Source organism: Peromyscus eremicus, chromosome 23 (genome assembly GCF_949786415.1).
Source record: "Peromyscus eremicus chromosome 23, PerEre_H2_v1, whole genome shotgun sequence".
In the NCBI taxonomy this organism is placed as follows: Eukaryota; Metazoa; Chordata; class Mammalia; order Rodentia; family Cricetidae; genus Peromyscus; species Peromyscus eremicus.
Genome location: NC_081438.1, coordinates 12,032,598 through 12,055,478, shown reverse-complemented (window position 1 = coordinate 12,055,478; position 22,881 = coordinate 12,032,598). Strand labels below are relative to the sequence as shown.

Genomic DNA, 22,881 nt, shown 5'->3' with positions numbered 1-22,881 from the left:
CATGTGTCAGCAAGACAACAGCTTCTAACTTCAAGCAGCTGCAGGACCCTGGGGAGTCAAAATGACCACTACCACCCCCTGCCTGGGGCTCTTGCTTTCTCAGGGACAAAGGGCACCTGATTCCTTGCCTCCACGGTCAGACATTGGTGGAGGTAACTTGGTGACTTGCTGTGTCTTTGAAGACAGATGTTCACTCACAAGAGTCTGTGGTTTGCCTCAGCATTTTACCGTCGTTACCAGCCTCTTGGGGATGCTCCCAAACTCACTGCCTCCCAACACTGCCAAGATACACGTGGTATTTCACCGCCCCGCCCTGCTGGGGCACCCTTCCACTTGGAGTAGTCTGTCTTGGAAGGATGGCAATCCTCCTGTGTTGGATGACTCCATTTTCTCATGCTTCCTGCCCTTTCCCTTCCCCAGCACACTTTCCTTCTCAGGGAGAGATGGGGATTCGCCAAGTCCCACCACCAAACTGGGTCAGCCTCCCCCTACTTCCACCCTCTGCCAGTCCCCCGACTCCCCACACCCTGCTTTTCCTTCCAAACATTTACTGCTTGTAATTAACAGATCACCTGGGGAATTGCCTTAAGGTCCACGTCCCCACCGGTTATGACTATTCTTAGTCCTTGGTACTGGGCACATCACAGGGACTCTTGGGAAATGTTGGTTGAGTGAATAAAAGGCTGTCACCCTAGAAGGTCAGTGACCGGGAGTCTCTTCTCAGGAGAACAATGAGGGGTGAAAGTGTTGTAGTCGCTGGCCTTTGAAGTCCGTGTTTGAGACGGACCTTGCATTTCTCTCCACTTCTCTAACGTAACTCCTCCTGGTCTGCAAGGCCTCTGTGGACCATCTCTGTCAGATAGAAACCTAATGATCACAGACAGACTCTGACACTTTCTGGTAACCACGTTGTGAAATGGTAAAAAGTGACTACGCATCATCCCTTCAGAGTGCAGCTCCGTTGTTAAAATGGTGGGGAGCTATGCTGTCCTTTTTTATGCTAACTAAGGCTCTGAAATCCTGTGTGTATTTCACATTCATTACACGTTTTGATTTGGACTTCCCATGGTTCAGTTGGTCAGGAGCCACACGTGGCTTTGGCAGTCATAGTGGACAGTGTAGCAGCCATATTGGGTATCATGGCAGCCATATTAGGTATCATGGCAGCCATATTGGGTAGGATGGCAGCCATATTGGGTAGCATGGCAGCCATATTGGGCAGCATGGCAGCCATGTTGAGCAGTGTGAATCGCTATATTGGATGTGTTTTTCAGATTCTCCTCCTCTTGGTGCACTGGTTTGCATAGCAAGGCAGGTCTTTTCTTAGGTTCTTTTTGTGAAACACCAGAGAGACAAACACAATTGAGATTCTCACTCCGGGAACTGGCAGAGTCAAGGTGGAAATTGGACACCCTTGGCAGTAAACATATCTGTGAGGCCTCAAGCATGCCCACAGCTAAAACCCTGGATCCCTAAGACCTTTTGAAGGAGTTGGTGTGTTATTAGCTCCCCCCTAATCCCGCCCCCCCGCCTTTTACAAATGGGGAAATAGAGGTGTGAGGATTTAAGCGAATTTGTGTTCAGCTAGCCCATTCTAGAACTAGGGTTTGAAATCCTGGTGTCCATCTCTCTGGATAGGTTGTCTCAGAAATGGCCTCTGCCATTGGGAAACAAAAGAGCCCCTGACAACATTTTGTTGGGAAATGGGGTTGGTGGTGCAATGCACTCAATTTGTTTATTTGGTAAATGGCATTGATGGGCTGGGGGGTGGGGCTCCGTTGGTGGAGTGTGACCCTAGCATGCATGAAGCCCTGGGTTCGATCCCCAGCCCTGCATAAACTAAAAGAGGTGCTATACTCCTGTAACCTTAGCACTTGGGAGGTGGGGCAGGAAGACCAGGAGTTCAAGGTTATCCTCAGCTACACAGTGAGTTTGAGGTCAGCCTGGACTACATAAGACCTGCCCTGCCCCGCTCTGAGAAAAATAATTATATTGGGCACCGACTTTGTGCCAGGAAGAGCTCCGAGGGCTATGTTTAAGGGAAGGCCTCAGCCACAGTTGGTCCCCTATCTCTTTGACTCCATCACTGAGAGATAAAGGAAGTTATGCCAGCACAGGAGAAGACACCAGTCTACGCTCCCACCTGCTGCACACAGGAAGTTGGTGCTGGGAGGGACATGTGCGGTACCAGCCGCATAAGGCTCACGGCCACCCTCTGTGACCCAGCCAGTCCTGTGGATGTGGGGTAGCTGGTGGTGCCTCCTAGGCACTGGCCTCAGAATGGAAGGCCCAGGACTCTGCATCGCAACTGGCCAGCAAGAGCTCGGCTCAGAGCCGCTGGACCTCACTGTCTGAACTGGGAAACGAGGGTCCTGAGCCCGGAAGTTCCACAGCTCCAGTCAGCCCGCCCAGAGTCACCTAGCCGCACAATACCTGTGACTCTCCTCTTCCACAGAGTCTTACTGAACAAGAACACGAGGAAGAGAAGGATGGGTGGGCGGAGCTCCTCACCGCTCAGCTGCCTGGTGTGTGTGTGTTCAGCCATTCAGTCGGGAAGCATTTATTGAGCACCATCTGTATACCAGGAACTTTGACGTAAACCCTATTACTCGGTGATGTTGGTTGAGGCTGTTAATGTCTTCTAAGAACTGACAGTTGCCCAGTTTTCTCCAAGCATGTCCCACTCTCTCATGTTTGAACTCGACCGCATTGCCCTTGAGTAAAGATTAACAGGCAATATTATTAATAACCTATTGTTCGCCTTTCCCGGTGTTTAGATCTTCCAAGCTGGTGAGAAAGTGGGTCCTATTGTGTATGATTTAGCTACCCCACCCCACCCCACCCCGCCCCACACCCCCGTTCTGGAGGAAACTGAGGCTCAGAGGAGGGCAGTAACTTGTCCAAGGTCACACAGCCTGAGCATAGTGCAGCTGGCCTAGGAACTCGGAGTCCTTGATGTGGGAGCCTCCACTTGTAACCGCCGACACCCCCCCAATCTCTCTGCCCGCTTTGCGCAGGAAGGTAGTGGTCACCTTGCAGGTCCAGGGCCATGGCTGCACGTGACGCTTTCTCTTCTTTCCAAAGGTGGTGGCTCTGAGTAAGAGAAGCCAGGAAGCAGAGGCAGCGCTCCTGAGTGTTTATAAGCAATTAATTGAAGCGCCAGGTAAGAAGCTCTTGGACTCCCTAATTGAGTAATTACCGCTGAGGAGCGCCGTGAACAGTGACGCAGATACCACAGTGGCTTCCTGGCGCTGGGGTCTGGGGACAGGCCAGGGCCCAGGGAGAAGCCAGACCCTCTGGCAGCTGGGGCTGGGGGCTGGGGGTGGGGGGTGATGTGTGTGTGTGTGTGTGTGTGTGTGTGTGTGTGTGTGTGTGTGACTTAACCAGCCTGGTGTGAAGTGTCCTCATGGCTCCCTCCATACTCCCCCGGATTTCTGCCTTTTGGGTGGGAGGGCGGCTCTGATGTGATGCCTACCTGGGTCTTCTCATCCATGTCTTGCCCCAGGGGACCCTTCCAGGGTTGCAGGGATCTCTGCCAGCAGGGGGCAATAGAGGGATAATGCCACCTTCTCCCACAGGCAACTTCAGAATCTCACTATTGAGATCCTGAGGGCCAACCGGAGGGCTGAGGGAAGCCTAGTCCAAAAGAACAAATACTGGGTCGTTCCCCTCACAGACAGTGTGAGTGGGTCCACTGACCTGCTCACAGTGGTCAGGGCCAACCCTGCCCTGTGTCTGCCATCAGAGAAGGATTTCAAAAGCGTGCTCCATCCACACTGCCATACAAGTAAGCCGTGAGAAGAGGCAGTCAGTGCCCATGTCTGCTACAGCATGTGATTATGTTCGAAGGAAGCATCTAGAACAGGCATCTAGATCCACCACGAGAGAGACTGCAGAGGTCCAGACGAGGGGTACAGGGGTTTCCTTCCGGGTAGAGAAGATTCTAGAGCTTGAGGGAGGCGAGGCAAGGGTGCTCTGTAGGTGAACTGAATGCCGCTGGAGGGTTTCCTTAAACCACAGGCCACCAGTGAGATGAACATCACCTCAGATGAACACAACAGCCTTCCACTACCACAAATCGGCCGTGTCTGAGGTCCCCGCAGGGCTCTGCACACAATGCTGGCCCTTGGTCTGGGTATGGGTCATAGCAAGGTGACCCTTTTAAGGTTGTTTAGCTAACAGCACTCGGTCCCTGCCGTTTTCCCATGTGTTGGTCCACACCCACCCCCCACACAGCAGATGTCAGGGCCACAAGGCCACCCCTCCAGCAGACTGCCATGCTGAGCTTGTGGGGTGCACCAAGCAGCCATTCCAAGGCTTGGGGTATCCTGACTCAGGTCAGACGTGAGGCTTCAAGTTGAGCACGGTAGTTCACATCTGTGACCCCAGCCCTCAGAAGGCTGAGGCTAGCCTGGGCTACACAGTAAGACTCTGTCTCAACGGCAATAAAAATGAAACAGTCGGGAAGGAGGCTCAGTTGGTAAAATGCTTGCCTGGGTCCCATCCCTGGCACCACGTAAAATCCTGGGTGTGGTGGTGAGTGCTGGCAATCCCCGTGCTGGGGAGGCAGAGCCAGACTGATTCCAGGGGCTCAGCCTCTAGCCTGTTTGGGGAGCTCTGGGACATTGAGGCCTGTCTCAAAAAAAAAAAAAAAAAAAAAAAAAAAAAAAACAAAGCAAAAGCCTCCCGAGAAAGGACCACTGGAGGCTGACTGCTGACCTCCACCCGGCACACACATGCATGTGCACCCAAGCAGGCGTGCAAGTACACACACATGGGAATGCACACACGCACAGAGAAAACACTTCATTTCTTGGAGACACCATCTTTCTGGACCCCAGGCTGTTTTAACTCCGTTATGGGCTCAGCCGAGAGCCACATGAGCCCCCCTGAGACTGGCGTGGAACCTTCCAGAAAATCCTCATTGCCTCTTATGCCTGTCCCCAAAGCCTGGGTACTCAGAGGTCATGGCGAGGTTGGGGAGCCCAGCGGTGACTCCACGCCTTCCCAGGCCTCCTCCCATGCAGGAGGGGGGAGGAGGGGGGAGGGAGGGGGTGCCACATCCCAGCTGTCACCCAGCTAGAAAATGAGGAGCCTTAACGGATGGAGACGCGCCACACAAACAGCCCCTTCAGGGGCACTAATTCATTTTCAAGACATTTAAGAATAACACAATGTTTTAATGATTTCTTTGGGGAATCGGGAAGACGTATTTTTGTGCTCATTAAATGTTATCCGCAGACACAAGAAGCAAATGTCAGATGCGGAGGTTTTGGGGGGCTTGGAGCGTGCGTGCATGCACACACACACACACACACACACACACACACACACACACACACACCACTTCCCGCCCCTACGCAGCCGGGATGCACCGACTCTCTGTTGGTCTGTGTCTTGACAGGCAAATAATTTGTCACAGTTCCCCCCACCCAAGTCCTGATTCAACATTTCCGTCTGAATGACTGGCTGCTGCCAGCACGAGGCCTTGGCAGGCAGCGAGACGCGGGCTGATTGCTCAGCAACTATTTTGATAAGTGCGCAGTCCGTGTATCTGTAATTACGGGAGAAAACCGTAAATCTTTTGGATATTGTTCGCACAGATGTGGCACGAAGTGAGAAAAAAAAAAACCAGTAAAATGTGTTAAAAGCGTAATTAATGTCATTGTTGTGAGGGAAGACTTGATTTAAACCCCTTGGCTTCAGCGTGCCGTGTTGATAGCTGATGTCTTCACTGTGCACAAGCCAAGTCGTGGGGGGACCCAGCCCAGCCTCAGCAGGAGAACTTGGGGACCCAGTGACTAGAACACAGGAAAAAGAAAAGGGGAACCGGAGGAGAGAGCCAGGGGAGGCCAGGGGGACACGCGGACACGCGACTGAGCCCACTGCAAGACAGGTGAGCGACCCAAAAGACTTCTTGGGTTTTCTTTGGGTTTCTAAAAGTCGGGTGCAAGATTTGAGAATCCCCTGCAGGTGTTCCTGGCTCTGTGGTGTCCTTTTGGGGTGAGATTGCTTGTGGAAGGGAAAAAGTTCCTGCTGCAGTGGCTGACATGCGTACACGGGACTGTGTCCTCCGTGTACCGAGCTGTGTGACCTTAGCCAGGAGCCTCACCCTTTCTGGTCTCTATGTCTTTAGAAGAGAGGTCACAGGACCTTCTGGTTGGTTGGCACGAGGGTTTGATGCTCCGTGCGTGAGGGGGTTTCGAGGAACCTCCCATGGCCTGTTGGACATCGGGGTCCAAGGGCTGCAAGCGTCTGCTGTGGATCACACAGGGCTGTCACCTGTCTAGGACTCTGGGGGAGCTGAGTAAGCGACAGCGCTCCTGGGTCTGTGCAACAGGGAGCTCCTTGGCCAGGTTTCAGGGTTTTTAATGTGTCTTCCCAAGCCTAAAACAAAACACAAAGGAAGAAAGAAACTTTTGCTTTACACACACACACACACACACACACGCATGCACACACACACACACACACTCAGATGACAGGAAATCTAGGAACTGCCGGTTGTCACCTCATTCTGTCGCCCCCTGTGAACTTGTGTGGAGTGGTGTCTGGTCCTCCGTGTGACCAGGGCCCTCCCTCCAGGTCCCCTTCCCCAGCATGAGTGTGGTTCCTCCCTGTGAGACTCCAGACCTGTCAGCTTCGATGCCTGGCTCCGTCTCTTGTGTGACTGTTCTTGGGTGTCCTGAGCCCCTTCCCACACTGCCCATGTGCCGAGGGCTCAGTGCCGTCGTGCTGGGGTTCTTTGGATGAGAAAGAAAAAAATGTACAGAGGCAAGTACATGGCAGCCTTGTCTTGATCGCAAACCCTGTGGTCAGAACAAATGAGATTGTTTCTCCTTGTTGGTCTGCCTAGCTCTTCTTTTTTTACTCCTTCACACAGGGTGTCCTCATATGTTATATTCTGCAAACTGACCGTTGCGATAGTCTTCCATTTGTGTCAGGACTTAATGATTATTGATTTGTCAATGCTCTTTGTATATTAGGGGTAGGAGGGTTGGGGCTGGTAGACATGTTTGGCATTTTCTCTCCTAAACTGACTTTTGCCTTTTTAACTTTGTTCGTAACCTCTTATGCACGGTACCTAGCAGACGTGCAGGTGACGATTTCCAGAAAGTAGAAATTCTTACAAACTCTTTCTTTTATGTGTCCTGTTTTTAAACACGTTTTCACCTGAGGGTTGGAAGGGGTTTGGGGGGTATTCTTGAGCTCTTTTTAAAATTTTGAATCTGAGCCTTATGAAATAGATTTTTGATGGCAGCAGGAAGTAAAATAGTTGCTTTTGAGATTGGTCCCAAATGACTAATTCTAGTGCCATCTAGTGGTCAAGCCGCATCACTGCCGTGACAAAGAGAGCATTCCGTATAATTGGAAACAGTGGTGGCCACTGTTCCTGCTACCACCCCCTCCCTCCTTCCCTCCCTCCCTCCCTCCCTCCCTCCCTCCCTCCCTCCCTCCATGCTTGTGTCTCTAGGGAGAGAAACACTTCATTTGAGCTCAGGTGGAAGACAGAGGTGCCATCTTGCCAGGACATTTCTGGGGTGCTGTCTGCATGGACAGGCATCTTGCCAGCCCCTCAAAGGCGCAAGCTTGCTGACCCCACACACATACACTCATACACCCTCACCTCAAGGCCAACTCAGACAGGTCAAGTCGCTTGCTGGAGGTCACACAGCAGAGAGGCACCGGAACCCAAGACCTGCCTGCGGTTTCCGATGTCCACCCTCGCTGCAGAATTCATTCATGCATCGAAGGACTTTGGGAAAACAGCCATGGGAGATTTGTGGAAAGAGGGGACCACCGTGGAAGAGGCTTTAGTGCCAGTCCTTTGGGGGAGCTGGGGCAGGAGGACAGGGAAGCCCTTGCTGAAAACCAGCTGCTCTCACTAGCAGAGCCCCGGCATCCCCTCCTGTGTGAACCCCCAGAGCTGAGGGATGCAAAGAGCTGTAAATTGGGGTGGGGGGAGCAGAGGAAGAGGAGGGCTCTGGACTGCAGCGATAGGCCAGGCCACTCCGCTTCTCCCCCCCACCCCATGCCTGGCTCTTCCCTGGCCCGTTTCCTCTGACACATAAGATGTAGACAGGAGTACCCCGTCTCTACGGGGCTGTGGGGCAGCACAGACCCCCCCCCCCAGCCTGCTCCCTGCCACACACTTGTCCCCCTGTGCCACTCCTTCGGCAAATACTGAGTGCTTGCTGTTCGTCGGCCTCTCCGCTGCCTCAGAGGCAGGGTGTTACGTGAGATGGACCTCCTCCTGCCCTCCTGGGACGGTGGTCCGTGTGGACTTCACACATGGAGCTTTGTTTGCATATAGCATGTTTTGTGGGCTGGGTGGCTTTGAGAAACTGGCTCTCCCTCTCTGGGCTATACCGTCCTCCTCATGCAGAGGAGCTCATTCCCTGCTACCTTTAGAAGTGCCCAACAGGACGGGATCTCGAGCGCCTGGCTTGTAGGAACTGCTCAGCTAACAGTGGCTCCTGCTGTTGTGGCCAAAAATACCCAGTGCCAGGGAGGAAGTCCCCTCAGCCCTCCCCGTCTGTCAGCTCGGGCCACCGTGGGGAGAAAGGAGCGGCTAGGCCCATGGCTGTTGTAGAAGGAAGGGAGCCGTGGCCATCTGCTCGGGAAAAGTTAAGGCTCTGGATCAAAGTTAGTCTCTGTGCCATCCACATGGGCACCGCCCGAGCCCAGATGGGAGCAGGCTACTGCCTGCGCTCGAGCTTGGAGTGGCGCGTGCATACTTCTGCATATATGTTTCTAAGCAGCCTCGTGGCCAGCCTTCTGGCTCCAGCATCCCCCAAATTCCTCAGTGTGCCACTTCGGGTGGATGCAGAAGGAGGAGAGGACCAGGCATCTTTTCCTGTGTTTCCAGCCCCTGTCTCTCACCCTGAGCACCACATGGCATAGGCCAGGCTTTCCCACACAACAAGGATGCCCTCCACACCCCCCGTCATTAGCCACCCACGCATCAAGAGCAGGCCATGGCCCTGAGCCACTCACTCTCACTCTCTCCTGTCCCCTTCCACATCTGTGGCCGCCCTGGCCTGTGGTCCCCCTTTCTAGAAGTCCAGTTGGTTTAGCTTATCCACAAGCTTGCTTGTTCATACGCTTTGGGTTTGGGGGTTCCCCGCTTTTGCTTTTGAGAAATCTAGGTTGGATCAAAGTGCTCCTGTGTCCCCAGGGCCGCTGTCCCACCCCGTCCCACATGGACCCTAGCTATAAGGAGCCTCTAGGGGAGGTGACGCCTCACTCACTGTGTCCCTAGCCTAGAGTCCCAGGAAGCTGAGCCAGGCAGAGAGGACTGGAGGGGACTCACCTCGGTGCCCGTGGCTTCTCCGAGCCCCCACACCCTCATCTGTAACTGTGGACCGTAGTCATGAGGACCCATTGAGGCCTTGTCACTGGGACAGAGACTCTAGTGGCTGGGGGGAGGGGAGAGCACCCTCCCTTCTTCAGCCTGACCTGGGCTGTGTCTCCAGATACGTCCTGTTGACTAGAACATTCTCCTTCACCACCATGCTGCCTCTGCTCAGTGTCACCCCCAGACAGGTCTCACCTGCCCAGCCTACCCCACGATCCCATTCTCTCTGACATGCGCCCCCATCTCTGCCATGGCTTCATCTGTCTCCTGGCCCTCTGTCCCATCTGAGTGGTGGCTGCAGTGTGTGACGGGAGGAGGAACCAGGCCTGGCACTTAGTAGGTGCTCAACATCCGTGAGTCTGTGGCTGCTCCTACAACAGGCTTGCAGCCCACAGCTCTGGAGGTCAGAGGTCAAGGCCTGCCTCCCAGGGCTGCGTCTTGCAGGTTTGGGAAAGAGTCCTCTGCCTTCCCCAGCTTCCCCGGCCAGCGCCATGAGCGGTTGGTCACTTTCCGGAACCTGTCTGTAGCCTTGACTCTTCCGTGAACCCTGAGGTGGTCCCACCCTCCCGTCATGGTCCGTCTCTCAGAGACTCCATGCGGGGGGGGCCCCCAGGTGACCACTTCCGGCTTCCTCCTCCATCACACTTCTCAGACAAGCCACATTTATTGAACACGTGACCGGCCAGGGAGCTGGGCCCCAGGGAGGAAGGAGACAACGTGGAAGCCAGGGTCCAGCCCCAGGTCAAGGGCTCTTCTGTGTTCAGTCTGTGACCACACACAGCTAGCAATGAGGCCACCCCCACCCCCACCCCAGGAAGCCTGGCTGGCTGTCCCCAGCTTGCCACGGTCACCGCCCACAGCTGCCGGGACCAGTGTGAGTAGCCCCCCTCTTGCTCCCTCTTTGGCCAGATTGCACATCGTGTCTGTGAGTCTTCCCACTGCCCTTGAGCTGAGCTATAGGAGTGGTGGCCTGAGTCATGCCCGGAATTGCCACAGCACCCGGTACAGTCCCTGCACTGACCGGCTCGGGGTGCACACCCCCCTCCCTCTGCCTGACTTCCGGCTCTGAGTCACCTGATCCCCAGGGAGGACTGGAGTAGGAATACGCCCAGGATTCTAGAGGTTGCCAGTTCAGGGTCAGGGCAGAAGGATGGCCTATGCTGAAGCCCCGCCTCCTGCACAGTGTCCCCCGGAGAGCTTGGCCCGTGAACCTGAGCAGGTGGCCCCAGCAGGGCAGATAAGTGTGACACGGCCCTGAGCATTTTCAGTCACTATTGGGAGCAGTTTGGCTCTTGTGGTCTTGAGGGGACTCAGTGGGGGATCCAGGCACTGCCCCCCACCCCTCAGGTGCTCTGTTGATGGAGGGAGACATAGCAATCTCACTAGCAGGGACCCTAACAGTGCAGTGTGTGGACCTGAGGTCTGCACTCTCGGGGGCCCTGTGAGCTGACCTGTCCCTTGCTGACCCTGTGTGGTGTGTCCCCTTGTTATCTCCAGCTGTCTATAGGGAAACTGAGGCCCAAGGCACCCTAAGCCACTTTCCCAGGCAGTGTCATAGCCTTGACCTTGACCTCAAGGTTCCCCTCGTCACAGGCCCCGGAAGTGACCCAGCAAGAGGATGGCGGACTCCCTAGGGAGCTCTAGGGTCCCTCCATACCCACCAGCTGGAACATGGGGAATCTCAGGTAGCCTGCCCTGGAGATCCATTCCCCCATTGCCTCACCCTGGGGCAGTACCATCACCTGTGCCTCAGTTTCCCCATCTGTGCAACAGAGATACAACATCATCACTTGCCTCCCATCACGGCAGTGAAAGTCACATGGGTGGGAGGACTCCGTTATAGCACTGGGTTGGGAGTCAGTGGCAAATGAAGGGAGCCAGCCTGTCTCCAGGGGAGCCTTCTGTGTGGCCTCAGGAGTCCCAGAGTGGAGTTATCTCAGAGCAAGGAGGCTGGACGCCATTTTTCTCGGGGTCGTCTTCACAGAGCATCACTGTGGGCTGGCTGACCCCAGCACACCCGAGATCCAGTGAGCACTTGGCTCTTGGGGTGATGGCAGCAGCCCCTATCTCACCTCGCTCCTCAGGTCCCACGCTCCTGCCCTCCAGACTCTGAGCAGCGGTGACTGCGCAGGGCCACATGGACAGCGGGGCCCGTGGCTGTTCCCACCCTGAGTCACACCACCTCTCGCTCCCTGCCTTTTATCCATTTGTGTAGGTGTGCAGAGGATCAAACCCAGAGCCTTGCACTAGTTAGGAAAGTGCTCTGGGCTAGCCACATCTCCAGCCTCCCCGACCCCACCTCACTCCACCCCACCCCCCACAGCCAGGGTCTTATGTAGCTCAGGCTGGCCTTGAACAATGCCTTATCCTCCTGACTCTGTCTCCAGAGTGCTGGGATTAGAGGTGTGCGCCACCACTCCGGGTTTATGGGGAGTCAGTATTGAAACCCAGGGCTCCATTCACGTGAGCAATGCGTTATAGCAACCAAGCCGCATCCCCAGGCTTTTTCTGTTACCAAGTTGCCCTTGAACTTGCAATCCTCCTGCCCCGGCCCCCAGAGAAGTTGAGTTGACAGGCCCAGCTCAGTGCTTTCTTTTTAAGCTCCCCGTTAATGCCTCCTGGGACGTAAGAGCTGCCCACTCCACATTCCTGCCACCTCTCCTGTGTGGAGCCCAGACTCCCAGGGCAGAACACACTTCAGTCAGGAACTCCTCAAGGAGGGCAAAGGGCTGTGTCCTGGTCTCTGTGAACAGCAGGTGACAGGCACCCTTTCCTGTCCCCGTGTGGTCCTTTGGCCTGGCCTTCTGGGCCCCTTTGCCACAGTCTAGAACTTCCTCGACCCCATGGCCTCCTCTGCCTGTGCTCTCCCGTGTTTATCTAACTTCCCGGATGACCCCTGCAAACGCCCGGTGCCTCCTGGTGCCTTTTTTCTTCCTTCCTCAAAAAAAAAAAAAAAAAAAAAAAAAAAAACAGGCCACAATAGAAAGCAATTCCTTGAACTTATTAAAAAATCTAGACTTGTAAATTAATTTGTTCGTGTTGCACAAAGGCAGTGCAGACGGGCTTGTTAGCATGCACACAACAAATAATTAGAGATGAATTTTTAGCCGGCCTGCCTAATGCGCTCGCTGGGTTAATTATGTCAATGTATAATTACACCAGCCCGGGGAGGCATAATGGCACACCCCGCTGAGCAGGCCCGGCCTAATGACAGGCATTGGGGGGGCGCGTTGCTGACAGAAGAGAGCCACTGCCAAGTCCCTCACACCTGCTCACCTCAGTGCACGCACCATCCAGCCACCGCCACCTCAACAACCAGGAGACAAAAGACCCACGCCTGGAGCCGCCTTGTTCCAGCCAGACCCGAAAGTGCTCCGAGCCGAGCACGGTGCTTGTCTAGACTGTCCGGCTTCAGCCAGGTTCCGTGAGAAGGGGTGAAGAAGCAAGAGTGGATGTGATCCCAGCATCCTTGGCTGGATGAGTCTGACTGTGGTGGGACCCGTGAAGGGCACACAGGGCGGCGGGGGGAGGGGGGTGTTCTGTTTTTGTCTGAGAGGATGGACGCCATGTGGAGGCCTCCCTGGAAGAGGTGGCATGTGAGCTGCTGGAAGGGGAAGGGAGCATGTTCTTGCTGGCACGCTCCTAAGCCTAGCCTCTGAGGTGAGGACTGGGGCATCATGAGGAAGGGACAGTTAGGGTTTCTGTGTCTGGTGAGGTCTGGGGGCGGGGCTGCGTTGACCATTTTCTACGCTCCTCGTCACACAACCCCCCCCCCGACCCCCACCCCCACCCCCCGCCCTGGGTTCTGCCGTCTATGGTGAGGCAGAGAAGGGAACAGCTGCTTGTCAAAGGTGCACAGCAATCCTGAGACCCAAGTGGGTGAGCCAAGGGGAGAGGGGGCCTCAGGTCCTGTGGTCCAGGATGCATCTGTGAGCATTGCATGCACCTGCTGAGGCTGTAATTGCACACGCTGGGGACTGGCCACGTTCGTAAGATCCCATCAGAGACCCTGACCCCAGTGTCACACCAACTGACTCCCCGAGCCTCAGGTTTTTTTTTTTCCATGTGACAATGGGTGGGACAGCCACAGGGGGGCACAGAGGACTGGGGTTGCTGTTCCTATGCTGGGCTCTGTCACCTGCAAGGTGTCTTTCCCCTCGACCTCTCAGGTGCTTTGGGTGTGATGGCGAGTGTGGCGATATATTGTGTATCAAATAAAGCTTGCCTGAGGATCAGAGGACAGAGCCAGCCACTAGATTAAACATAGAAGCCGGGCAGTGGTGGCGCATGCCTTTAATCCTAGCACTTGGAAGGCAGGGATTTGTCTGGATCTCTGTGAGTTCAAAGCCACCCTGGACTACATGAGATTGACTCAGTCTAGGAGAGAAACAGAGCCAGACAGTGGTGGGGCACACCTTTAATCCTAGTACTTGGGAGTCACACGCCTTTAATCCCAGCACTTGAGATGCCATGCCTCTGCTACCAGTATTTGGGAAGCACACACATCATTAATCCCAGCACTAGGAAGGAAGTGAAATGGCTGGGCAGAGAAGGGCATATAAGGAGACAGGAAATAGGGCCTTTTCGACTGAGGACTCAGTGGCATTCAGTCAGAGGATTGGTAGAGACAGGATCTAGCCTCCCTTTCCGCCTGAGGATTCAGTAGTGGTGAGAAGTTTCTCTAGCGGCTTCTTCCTTTTTCTCTCTGATCTTTCAGCAATTACCCCAATATCTGGCTCCGGGTTTTTATTATAAGGCCATTTAGGATTCGCGCAACAGGCGGGGCCTACGTCTTGGGGTGGGTTTTCTTGTACTTAATTGGTATGTGTCTCAGCCTGTGGTGTGTCTACCCAGGGGTGAGAGCTTTACTGGAAATAGGGAGCGAGGGACTCCAGGAACAGTGGAACAGTCACAGAACTGATGGTCAGTTCCACTGCGAGGGGCTGGAAAGGTAGGGACCAGGTCCCACCAGGTCGAACATCCTTACTCAGCGTGGCCCGCTCAGGACTTCTGTTGCCTCATGCAGTGTGCAGGGCCCCTTTGTGAGTCCGACCGTAACAGCAGAAGTCAGTTACATGCTGATTGAGACCCTAGGCACGGGAGAGGGAGCTCCCAAAACGTACAAGCATCCTAGAAGACTCCAAGGGGCCTCCCAACTTTTGCAATGCATAGCCACAGGCAGGCACGGTGCTGGAGGAGTTGAGAACTTTACATTCTAATCCGTGGGCAGTAGGCAGAGAATAGGATAGGGCCTGGCAGCTGGGTGTGGTGTCATGTGCCACACTCGGGAGGCAGAGGCAGGCAGATCTCTGTGAGTTTGAGGCCAGCCTGGTCTACATAGTAAGTTCCAGGACAGCCAGGACTACATAGAGATGCCCCATCTCAAAACAAAACAAAAATAAATAATAAAGAAAAAGGTTGGGCCTGGCATGGGCCTTTGAAACTTCCAAGCCCACGCCCACTGACAAACCTCAACAAGGCCACACCTCCTAATCCTTCCCAAACAGTTCCACTAACCGGGAATCAAGCATTTCACCATGTGAGCCTATGAGGGCCGTTCTCATTCACCACAGGTGGCTCAGTGGGTGCTGCTCTTCCAGAGGACCCAAGTTTGTTTCCCAGCACCCTCGTAAGTTGGCTCACAACCACCTGGAACTCCAACTCGGGGGCATCTGACACCTCTGAGGCCACCTGCACTCATGTACACATACCGCCCCCCATAATTTAAAAATATGTTTTTAATTTTGGTTTTTTTGGTTTTTTTGTTTGTTTGTTTTTGCTTTTTTTCAAGACAGGGTTTCTCTGTGTAGCTTTGGTGCCTGTCCTGGATCTCGCTCTGTAGACCAGGCTAGCCTTGAACTCACAGAGATCCGCCTGACTCTCTGCCTCCCCAGTGCTGGGATTAAGGGCGTGTGCCACCACAGCCCGACATGTTTTTAATTTTTAAAATAAATTAAAAAGAAATAAAAAGTTATCCCTGCTTTTCATAGCCATCAGAGTGATTCCCAAGTGACTCTAACATACTTTTCCCCAGCTTTCTGTGGAAGGGCGTCATGGTCCCCTGACCTCCACCTCCCCACTTTCTCTCTCTCTCTCTCTCTCTCTCTCTCTCTCTCTCTCTCTCTCTCTCTCTCCTTCAGACGCTATTCCTTCTTTTGAGGTGACTCTGGACGACAGACTGCAGCACCCCAGCTTTGACCCCAGTGGGCAGCGCCTACAGGACGTGCACGTCTCGTGGAAGAGGTGCCCAGAGCTGCCCAGTGTCAGAGGTACTGATGATGCCACCACCGGATGATGGTAGGGCAAACCTGCACATTGGAGATTCAGCCAGATCTGAGCACCCTGTGGGGGTCGTGGGGCAGGAGCCAGACTCTGCTGCCTCGAGTGACAGTGGGTTATGGTGGTAGGGCTGCAGGATCTGCCATCTCGGGCCCTACCACCTTGTGCCCACGGCATCCAGTCAGAGCAGCGCTCACCACCATGCCTGAACGTTCCAGCCCTCAGGAGACCAAAGACCAGCCCGAGCTATGTAGACTTGGTCTCGGGGAAAAAAAAAATTGTATAAACAGACAACACCCTGTGGTATGGCTAAAGGGATGGTTTTTATTGTAGATATGAGAGAGAGAGCAGCCAGAGGCATCTGGAAGGGTCTGGAGCAGAGAGAAAGTAGTAGACTGAACGTGGCCAGCAGACTGGACCAACGGGGTCATGAGGAAAAGCAGGGGCAGAGAGGGGCGAGGAGATAGAGCGGGAGAGAGAAAAATGCCAGCGACAGAGAAAGCCGAGCTGGGGGAGGGAAGCCCGTGATCTGGGGGAGTTTAGGAGCCTAGGATGCTGGCATGGACTGGGAAATGTGTAACAGGTCCTTGTCATCCTGAGGGAGCCTGGAGGCCAGCCTGTGTCCACTGGTGTACGCTAATAGACACCACAGGTAGCCATTGGTCCCTTCTGCCAGTGGTAAAGGAAATGGCTCCTTTTGGTAGAAGGGGAGCCAGCTTTACAAGTTCCCGAGAATTCTGGCTTTTTGTCCAACCCCCAGAATTTGGAGAAATGGAATCTCTTTTGGACCTGACACACACACAAAAAAAGCACACAAACAGATAATATCATGAATATCCGTCGAAAATAGTTAAGGTGGAAGGTCTTATGTGTATTTTAGCACGATTTTAAAAATAATAGGGAGGACAGAGGGGGCATGGGTGGCCAGAGGGGGCCCCTGGGTGTGCTGTCTGAGGCTGGAACTTTGGGAACTTGGCTTTGTGTCCCAGTTAGGGTTACTGTTGCTGTGATGAAACCCCATAACCATAAGCAGGTTGGGAAGGAAAGAGTTGATTAGGCTTACACTTCCACGTCACTGAAGGAAGTCAGGAACTCCAGCAGGGCGGGAACCTGGAGGCAGGGAGCTGATGCAGAGGCCGTGGAGGGGTGCCGCTGACTGGCTTGCGCCCCATGGCCTGCTCAGCCTGCTTTCTTATAGAACCCGGGACCACCAGCCCAGGGAGGGTACCGCCCACCATGGGCTGGGCTCTTCCCCATCAATCACTAATTAAGAAAATGCCCTACTGGACTGTCTACAACCCTATATTATGGAAGTATTTTCTTAATTGAGGTTCCCTCCTCTCAGATGACGCTAGCCTGTGCCAAGTTGACATAAAAACGAGCTAGCACGCTTTGTAAGCATGCCAGCCCAGAAGCCAGTGGGTCCCAGCACCCCCCCATTTCACCCCCCTCCACCCCCCCACCCCCCCGCACGCTCTCTCTCTAATGATAAATTGAGGGACTGATCCCCGGGGTCCATTGTGGCCTGTGGAGAGCTCCCGTGACGGCAGCTGAGTGATGAGTGTGGTCCTCCCTGTCTTCCACAGAGCAGAACGAGGGGACGTGCCCTACCGGGCACACGCCGGCCAACGGCAGCCACCTGCACACCCAGCACACCCTCCTGACAGACACCTTGTTGCAGAAGGATGAGGCCGAGAGACAGAAGTGAGAAGGGAGGGAGGGAGGGGGGAGGGGGGGAGGGCCGCCCAGGAAGCCCACCTGGGGCAGTCAAGGGCAGGTGGGAGATGGGGAAGGGTGAGGGACCCTGAGGCAGGCCCTAGGACTCTTACCTCACTCTTCAAGCCTCAGTTACCCTGTCTGGGGAATGGGTTGGTCTGGGAACATTTATCAGTCTTATCCAAAAAGAAATAGCAGGATTTCTGTGTGTGTGCGTGTGTGTGTGTGTGTGTGTGTGTGTGTGTGTGTGTGTGTGTGTGTATGTGCTAGTTTAGTTTTTATATATGGATTAAGACTCGTATCTGGGGGCCTTTGGTCACACGGGCTCTTGTCAGTTGTACCAGTAGCAGAACCCAGGCACAGCGCCTGCTCCCTGGGAACACCAACGGCTTTCCTTACCGTACTCTTAAAAACGCCTACGGCCTGCCGGGCGGTGGTGGCGCACGCCTTTAATCCCAGCACTCGGGAGGCAGAGCCAGGCGGATCTCTGTGAGTTCGAGGCCAGCCTGGACTACCGAGTGAGTTCCAGGAAAGGCGCAAAGCTACACAGAGAAACCCTGTCTCGAAAAACAAAACAAAAAAAAAAACGCCTACGGGTTAGGTGAGGACTACCAGCCTTGTCTAGGGCCTTCCCTTTGATGCAGTATCAGCGGATGATAGACATCCGTGTCACCCAGACAGCGTCTGCCAGCACCAAGGCTGGCACGTCGGTGATCTGGCCAGGAGGAAGAAATAAAGATAAGCCGTGTCTATCAACCGGTGAAGAAAAATCCAGCAAGAGGGAGGAGATAGGATGGCAGGGTCTTTCTCAGGCACCAGGGGACACGGTTGGTCCGGGGCAGGAAAAGCCCCCTGTCGGTGAGACTCCTGCAGGTAGAGATGGGTGTGACCGGCCAAGGGAACAGCCAGGGCGAAGGCTGTGAGGTAGGAGAGGACGTGAGAGTTACCAGAGGGGCAACCTGAGAGGGGGAGGTGACGCCATACTTCCAGGCTCATTCCCAGTTAGAAGTGAGGCGGCTGGGTAGCATTGGCCCCAGCTCTGGATATATAACCTTCCTCCAATCCCACTTGGGCCCCTTTTCTCCACCACTAGAGCGATATCCCCCCCCCCCGAAAGAGAGGCCTCAGGGGGCTGGCTGAACATCCAAGCTCCTGCCATAGGCAGCAGAATGACCCTGTGGAACAGGAATAACACCAGGAAGGCTGCGGGCTGATGATGCCGGACCCACGGCACCCACTGTGGTGGAGCCCCTCAGGAGTTCTGTTTATAGATAAACTGAGGCCCAACACACTGTCAGTGGCAGCCACAGGGGACCGGAGCGTCCGGAGCGGGTTGTGGGAGTGATGGGTGCACCAGGTCTGGATTCGGCATAGAATGAGGTGCAGACCATGGGGAGGGCCTTGCTCCGAGTGGGACCAGGTCAGTCCCTGCAACTAGCGTGAGCAGCCATGTTTCTGCAGGGGCCTCCAAGAAGTCCACGTCACCTTGGCAGCCAGGCTGGGGGAGGCAGAGGAGAAAATCAAGGTGTTACATTCAGGTATGACCCCCCGCTCAGGTGATAGCCCTTGAAGCAGTATGGGGATCAAGCCAGGAACTTGGGGGGATGGATTGGGTGTGCCCAAACACGGAAGGGAAGCCAGAAATAGGCTGTAGAGAGCAACTCATTCATCAGAGCTTGGATGGAACCAAATGGGGTTTGACTCTTCAACAGTGAGCATGCACTGGACCATGGGGCAGCGGCAGAGATGATGTCTAGGGCACCTGGTGAAACCAGGTTGCCAGGAAAGTGACTACTGCCCTGGGCCACCAGGCAGGTTCTGGTGGCCCAGAATGAGTAGCCTACCCTTTAGATTTCTCAGTGTTTAACTGGAGGAAAACTGAGACAGGTGGATTAAGGCTAGCCTAGGCTACATAGTGAGTTCCAAACAGCCTTAGACATATTGTGAAACTTTGTCCCTAAAAAAACAAAGAAAAACAAGACAGGACTGGAGAGATGGCTCAGAGGTTAAGAGCACTGGCTGCTCTTCCAGAGGTCCTGAGTTCAATTCCCAGCAACCACATGGTGGCTCACAACCATCAATAATGAGATCTGGCGCCCTCTTCTGGTGTGCAGGCATACATGCAGGCAGAATACTATATCCGTAACAAATAAATCTTTAAGAAAAAAAAAAAGAAAGAAAGAAAGGGAACAAGACCCCCCCCCCAAAAAAAAAAAAAAAAAAAAAAAAAACTTGGGATTTTTCTAGAAATCTCTCAATGTCAATTCAGGCTAGGGCTCCTGGCTTGTGGAAAGGCTGGCCTCAGGGTGGGTGGGAAGGCTCCACCCAGGCCTGCAGGGCAGGAAAGTGGACAGCCCCACAGTCCCACTAAGCCAAGGCTCCCTGCACTTCTCAGGGTGTAACACAGTGGTTCTCAACCTTCCTAACGCTGTGACCCTTTAATACAGTTCCTCATGTTGTGGTGACCCCGGGCCATAAAACTATTTACATTGTCACTTTGCTATGTAATGGATCGTAATAATTACCTGATATGTGACCCCTGTGAAAGGGCCATTCAACCCCCAAAGGGGTTGTGACCCACAGGTTGAGAACCCACTGCTCTAAGAGGCCCTCACCTGCCCCAGGCAGGAGGGTCCCCACCTTGCCAGCTCTCCATCCCTTGCCCACCTGAACTGCCTTCCGGTGTGCATGTGGGGGGTGGGGGGAATCTGCCCAGCGGCTGCTGCTCCTCACTCGGGTCTTTACCCCTCCCAGCGCTAAAGGCCACACAGACGGAGCTGCTGGAGCTGAGGAGGAAATATGATGAGGAGGCTGCGTCCAAGTAAGTGAGCTAGGGATGCCTGCTTCCCTCTGTACACACGCACACGCGCACACACACACACACGCACGCACACACACACACACACACACACACACACACGCACGCACACACACGCGGAGAGGCAACCTCTTTCTGACTCTTCCCGTCTCTGTTCCTCATTCCCAGGCATCCACCTGACCCATCTTCCCATTCTGCTCACACACCACAGTCAAAACACCTTTGAGCCCACCTGAATGAGGCCCCTGGGCAACCTCACCCCTGACCCCTGACCCCTGACCCAGGAGCTGTCCCCACTTCTCAACTTCCCAGTACAACCCGTGGAGGCCAAATGACAGCATTTAAATGACTCAGAATGCAAGCCCTTCTTCAGGTTTAAGACATCGCTCGCTCCGTGAACATTTATCCAGCGCCTACTGTTTATCTGGTGTGAGCCCTTCTTTGGCTTTAAGACATCGCTCGCTCCGTGAACGTTTATCGAGCGCCTACTGTTTATCTGGTGCTGTGCTGAGACCCTGGGGGAAACATTAACTCTTGTCCTTGCTTTAGTCAGAGCAGACACAGACAGTGACAGGCCATGATACATCCATTCATAGTTACTATGGAGCACCTCCTGTGTGCGAGCACTGTGCTGAGCACGTGACCAGCGTCTCCGAGAGAACAGCTTGAGTGAGGCAAGGGCATTGAAGGCAGGGGTGGCCCAGGCAGACAACCTCTGGATGACACACTAGTGCACCGGAGGCAGTAGGGACAGCCGGCACAGGGCAGGCCTAGAGCATGTGTGCAGCACAGGTGTGACCAACAGTGTCCCCCAGGTCCCAGAGTCCCACCAAGGTAGGCAGACCTGTCCTGGGCCCTCCGTGTGGGGGAAATCAGTCGTCCCACAGAAGACACGCAACCCCCTTAGGGAGTCACAGCAGGCCTCCTGTGTGGGGGAGCTGATTCTTAGGAGGAAGGACGCTCGGTCGAGGTACAGTGGGGGGGCAGCTTTGGTGATGGCTTCCCAGAGACTGGGGTCCTGAGGGTGTCGGGGGCTGGGCTGCCTTCAAGAGGAGTTTTGAGGCCCGGTCCCCAGTTCCCAGCAGTCAGGATTCTTCTCCACCCCGTCCGTCTTCTCTCTGGTGGGGAGTGTGGACCGCAGCCTCCATGGCCCGCACTGTGGGGCAGAGGTCCAGGCGGAGGCTGCCAGCCTGTCTCAGGGCCGCTTTCTTTTTGTGTCTCAGGGCAGATGAGGTTGGCCTGATCATGACAAACCTGGAAAAAGCCAACCAGGTGAGCAGGAGGCCGAAGCCTCCAGTGGGTGGGGGCAGGGCTGAGGTGGGAGGGCTGGCTGGGGGATACAGGCAGTGGGTAAGAGATTGCGGACTCTGCTCTACCCAGGCCACTATGGATGACTGTTTATAGTTAATGCCCCCCACCTTTCCCCTCCTCCCAGTTAACCTCAGGCAGATACCATCTCATACATGCATGAGCCAATGGGTATCGCCAGTTCCTGAAAGTCAGGTGACTGACTGGGCAAGGGGAGCCACATGATTCCCCCGACCTCCTTTGCAGGGACCAGGCTGGTTGTCTGATAATGAAGCCAGTACTATGTGTCCAAACTTTCAGATCTTTGCCAATGGCATGGGCTTGAGAAAAGAGATCACAGTCGGGTGGGGTGATATACACCTGTGGTAGAGACAGGCGGACCAGGAGTTCAAGGTCATCCTCAGCGACATATCAAGTTCAGAGCCAGCCCAGACTATAGAAGATTCTGTAATAAATAACCAAGTAACTGCATGGGTAGAGTTAAGCTCTACCATAGACTCCTTTTAGCAAAGTACCCTGCTCTGCCTTTAAGCACTCAGGCCTCCTCTGATGTTTTTAATGCCTCCGTTTTTGTGAAAGGGAAACTGAGGCCTTAGAAGGCCAAGGGTTCTCCCAGAGGCCTGTCATAGCCTGTGGACCGGAGCCACGTTGGCAGATGCCCCCTCTGGAGCATAGTCTAGACCCAGTGCCTGAGAATAGACATAGGCCCGAGTATGTGTCAGAACCCAGACGGCCCCTTTCTGCCCTCCCCTCCCTGGCAGTAGGAATGTTCTCACCTTTGGGGTCCCAGGCACCCCAGCATCTAGAGACACCCCTGGCAGCCTCTGCTCTGTAATACCGTCTCACCAGAAAGGGGAGGCGAGGCTGCTCTTCTTTGTGCCCAGCTACAGGCTCGGTGACTGTGGTGACCGGCTTCCTAGGTCCCGGCCTGGGTTCAGGACCAACAACATGAAGACCTGGGTCCTTGGAGACCCAGGACGGTGCAGGTGTAGGGTCCCTGTGCCCTTTCGCCTCTTACTTGCTCTCCTCTTCTCCTCCCCAGCGAGCGGAGGCTGCCCAGCGGGAGGTGGAAAGCCTGCGGGAGCAGCTGGCATCGGTCAACAGCTCCATCCGCCTGGCTTGCTGCTCCCCCCAGGGACCCAGTGGGGTAAGGATGCCCCTCGGAAGGGAGGGTGGCAGAGGGAAGGATTGGAGAAGGCGTCATCTCTGCACATAGGAAAAGTGGGTGGGCTCTGGGAGGGCGCTGTGCGTGTGAGCAGGGACACAGGGAGGGCATTGTTGAGGTCAGCCTAGTCAGATGGTTCCTCGGAACCTGTTGTACCAGCAAGATAGCACTGTAGCCACCGTTCTGAATCTTCAAGCTTCCATTGACTGGTGTTTCACAAAAATCCTGGTGTCTTCC

At 54.6% G+C, this 22,881-nt stretch overlaps 1 protein-coding gene across 1 annotated transcript in view; it reads left to right on the top strand.

Annotated features, from left to right (window-relative positions):
- Positions 1-22,881, top strand: part of Cux2 (cut like homeobox 2) — a 92,089-nt gene that overhangs the window by 46,080 nt on the left and 23,128 nt on the right. The window contains exons 5-11 of the mRNA XM_059249763.1: positions 3,085-3,163; positions 15,499-15,627; positions 17,224-17,341; positions 18,815-18,891; positions 20,108-20,174; positions 21,395-21,443; positions 22,522-22,626. Coding sequence (XP_059105746.1) covers positions 3,085-3,163; positions 15,499-15,627; positions 17,224-17,341; positions 18,815-18,891; positions 20,108-20,174; positions 21,395-21,443; positions 22,522-22,626 — 624 coding nt within the window. The remainder of the gene's footprint in view (positions 1-3,084; positions 3,164-15,498; positions 15,628-17,223; positions 17,342-18,814; positions 18,892-20,107; positions 20,175-21,394; positions 21,444-22,521; positions 22,627-22,881) is intronic.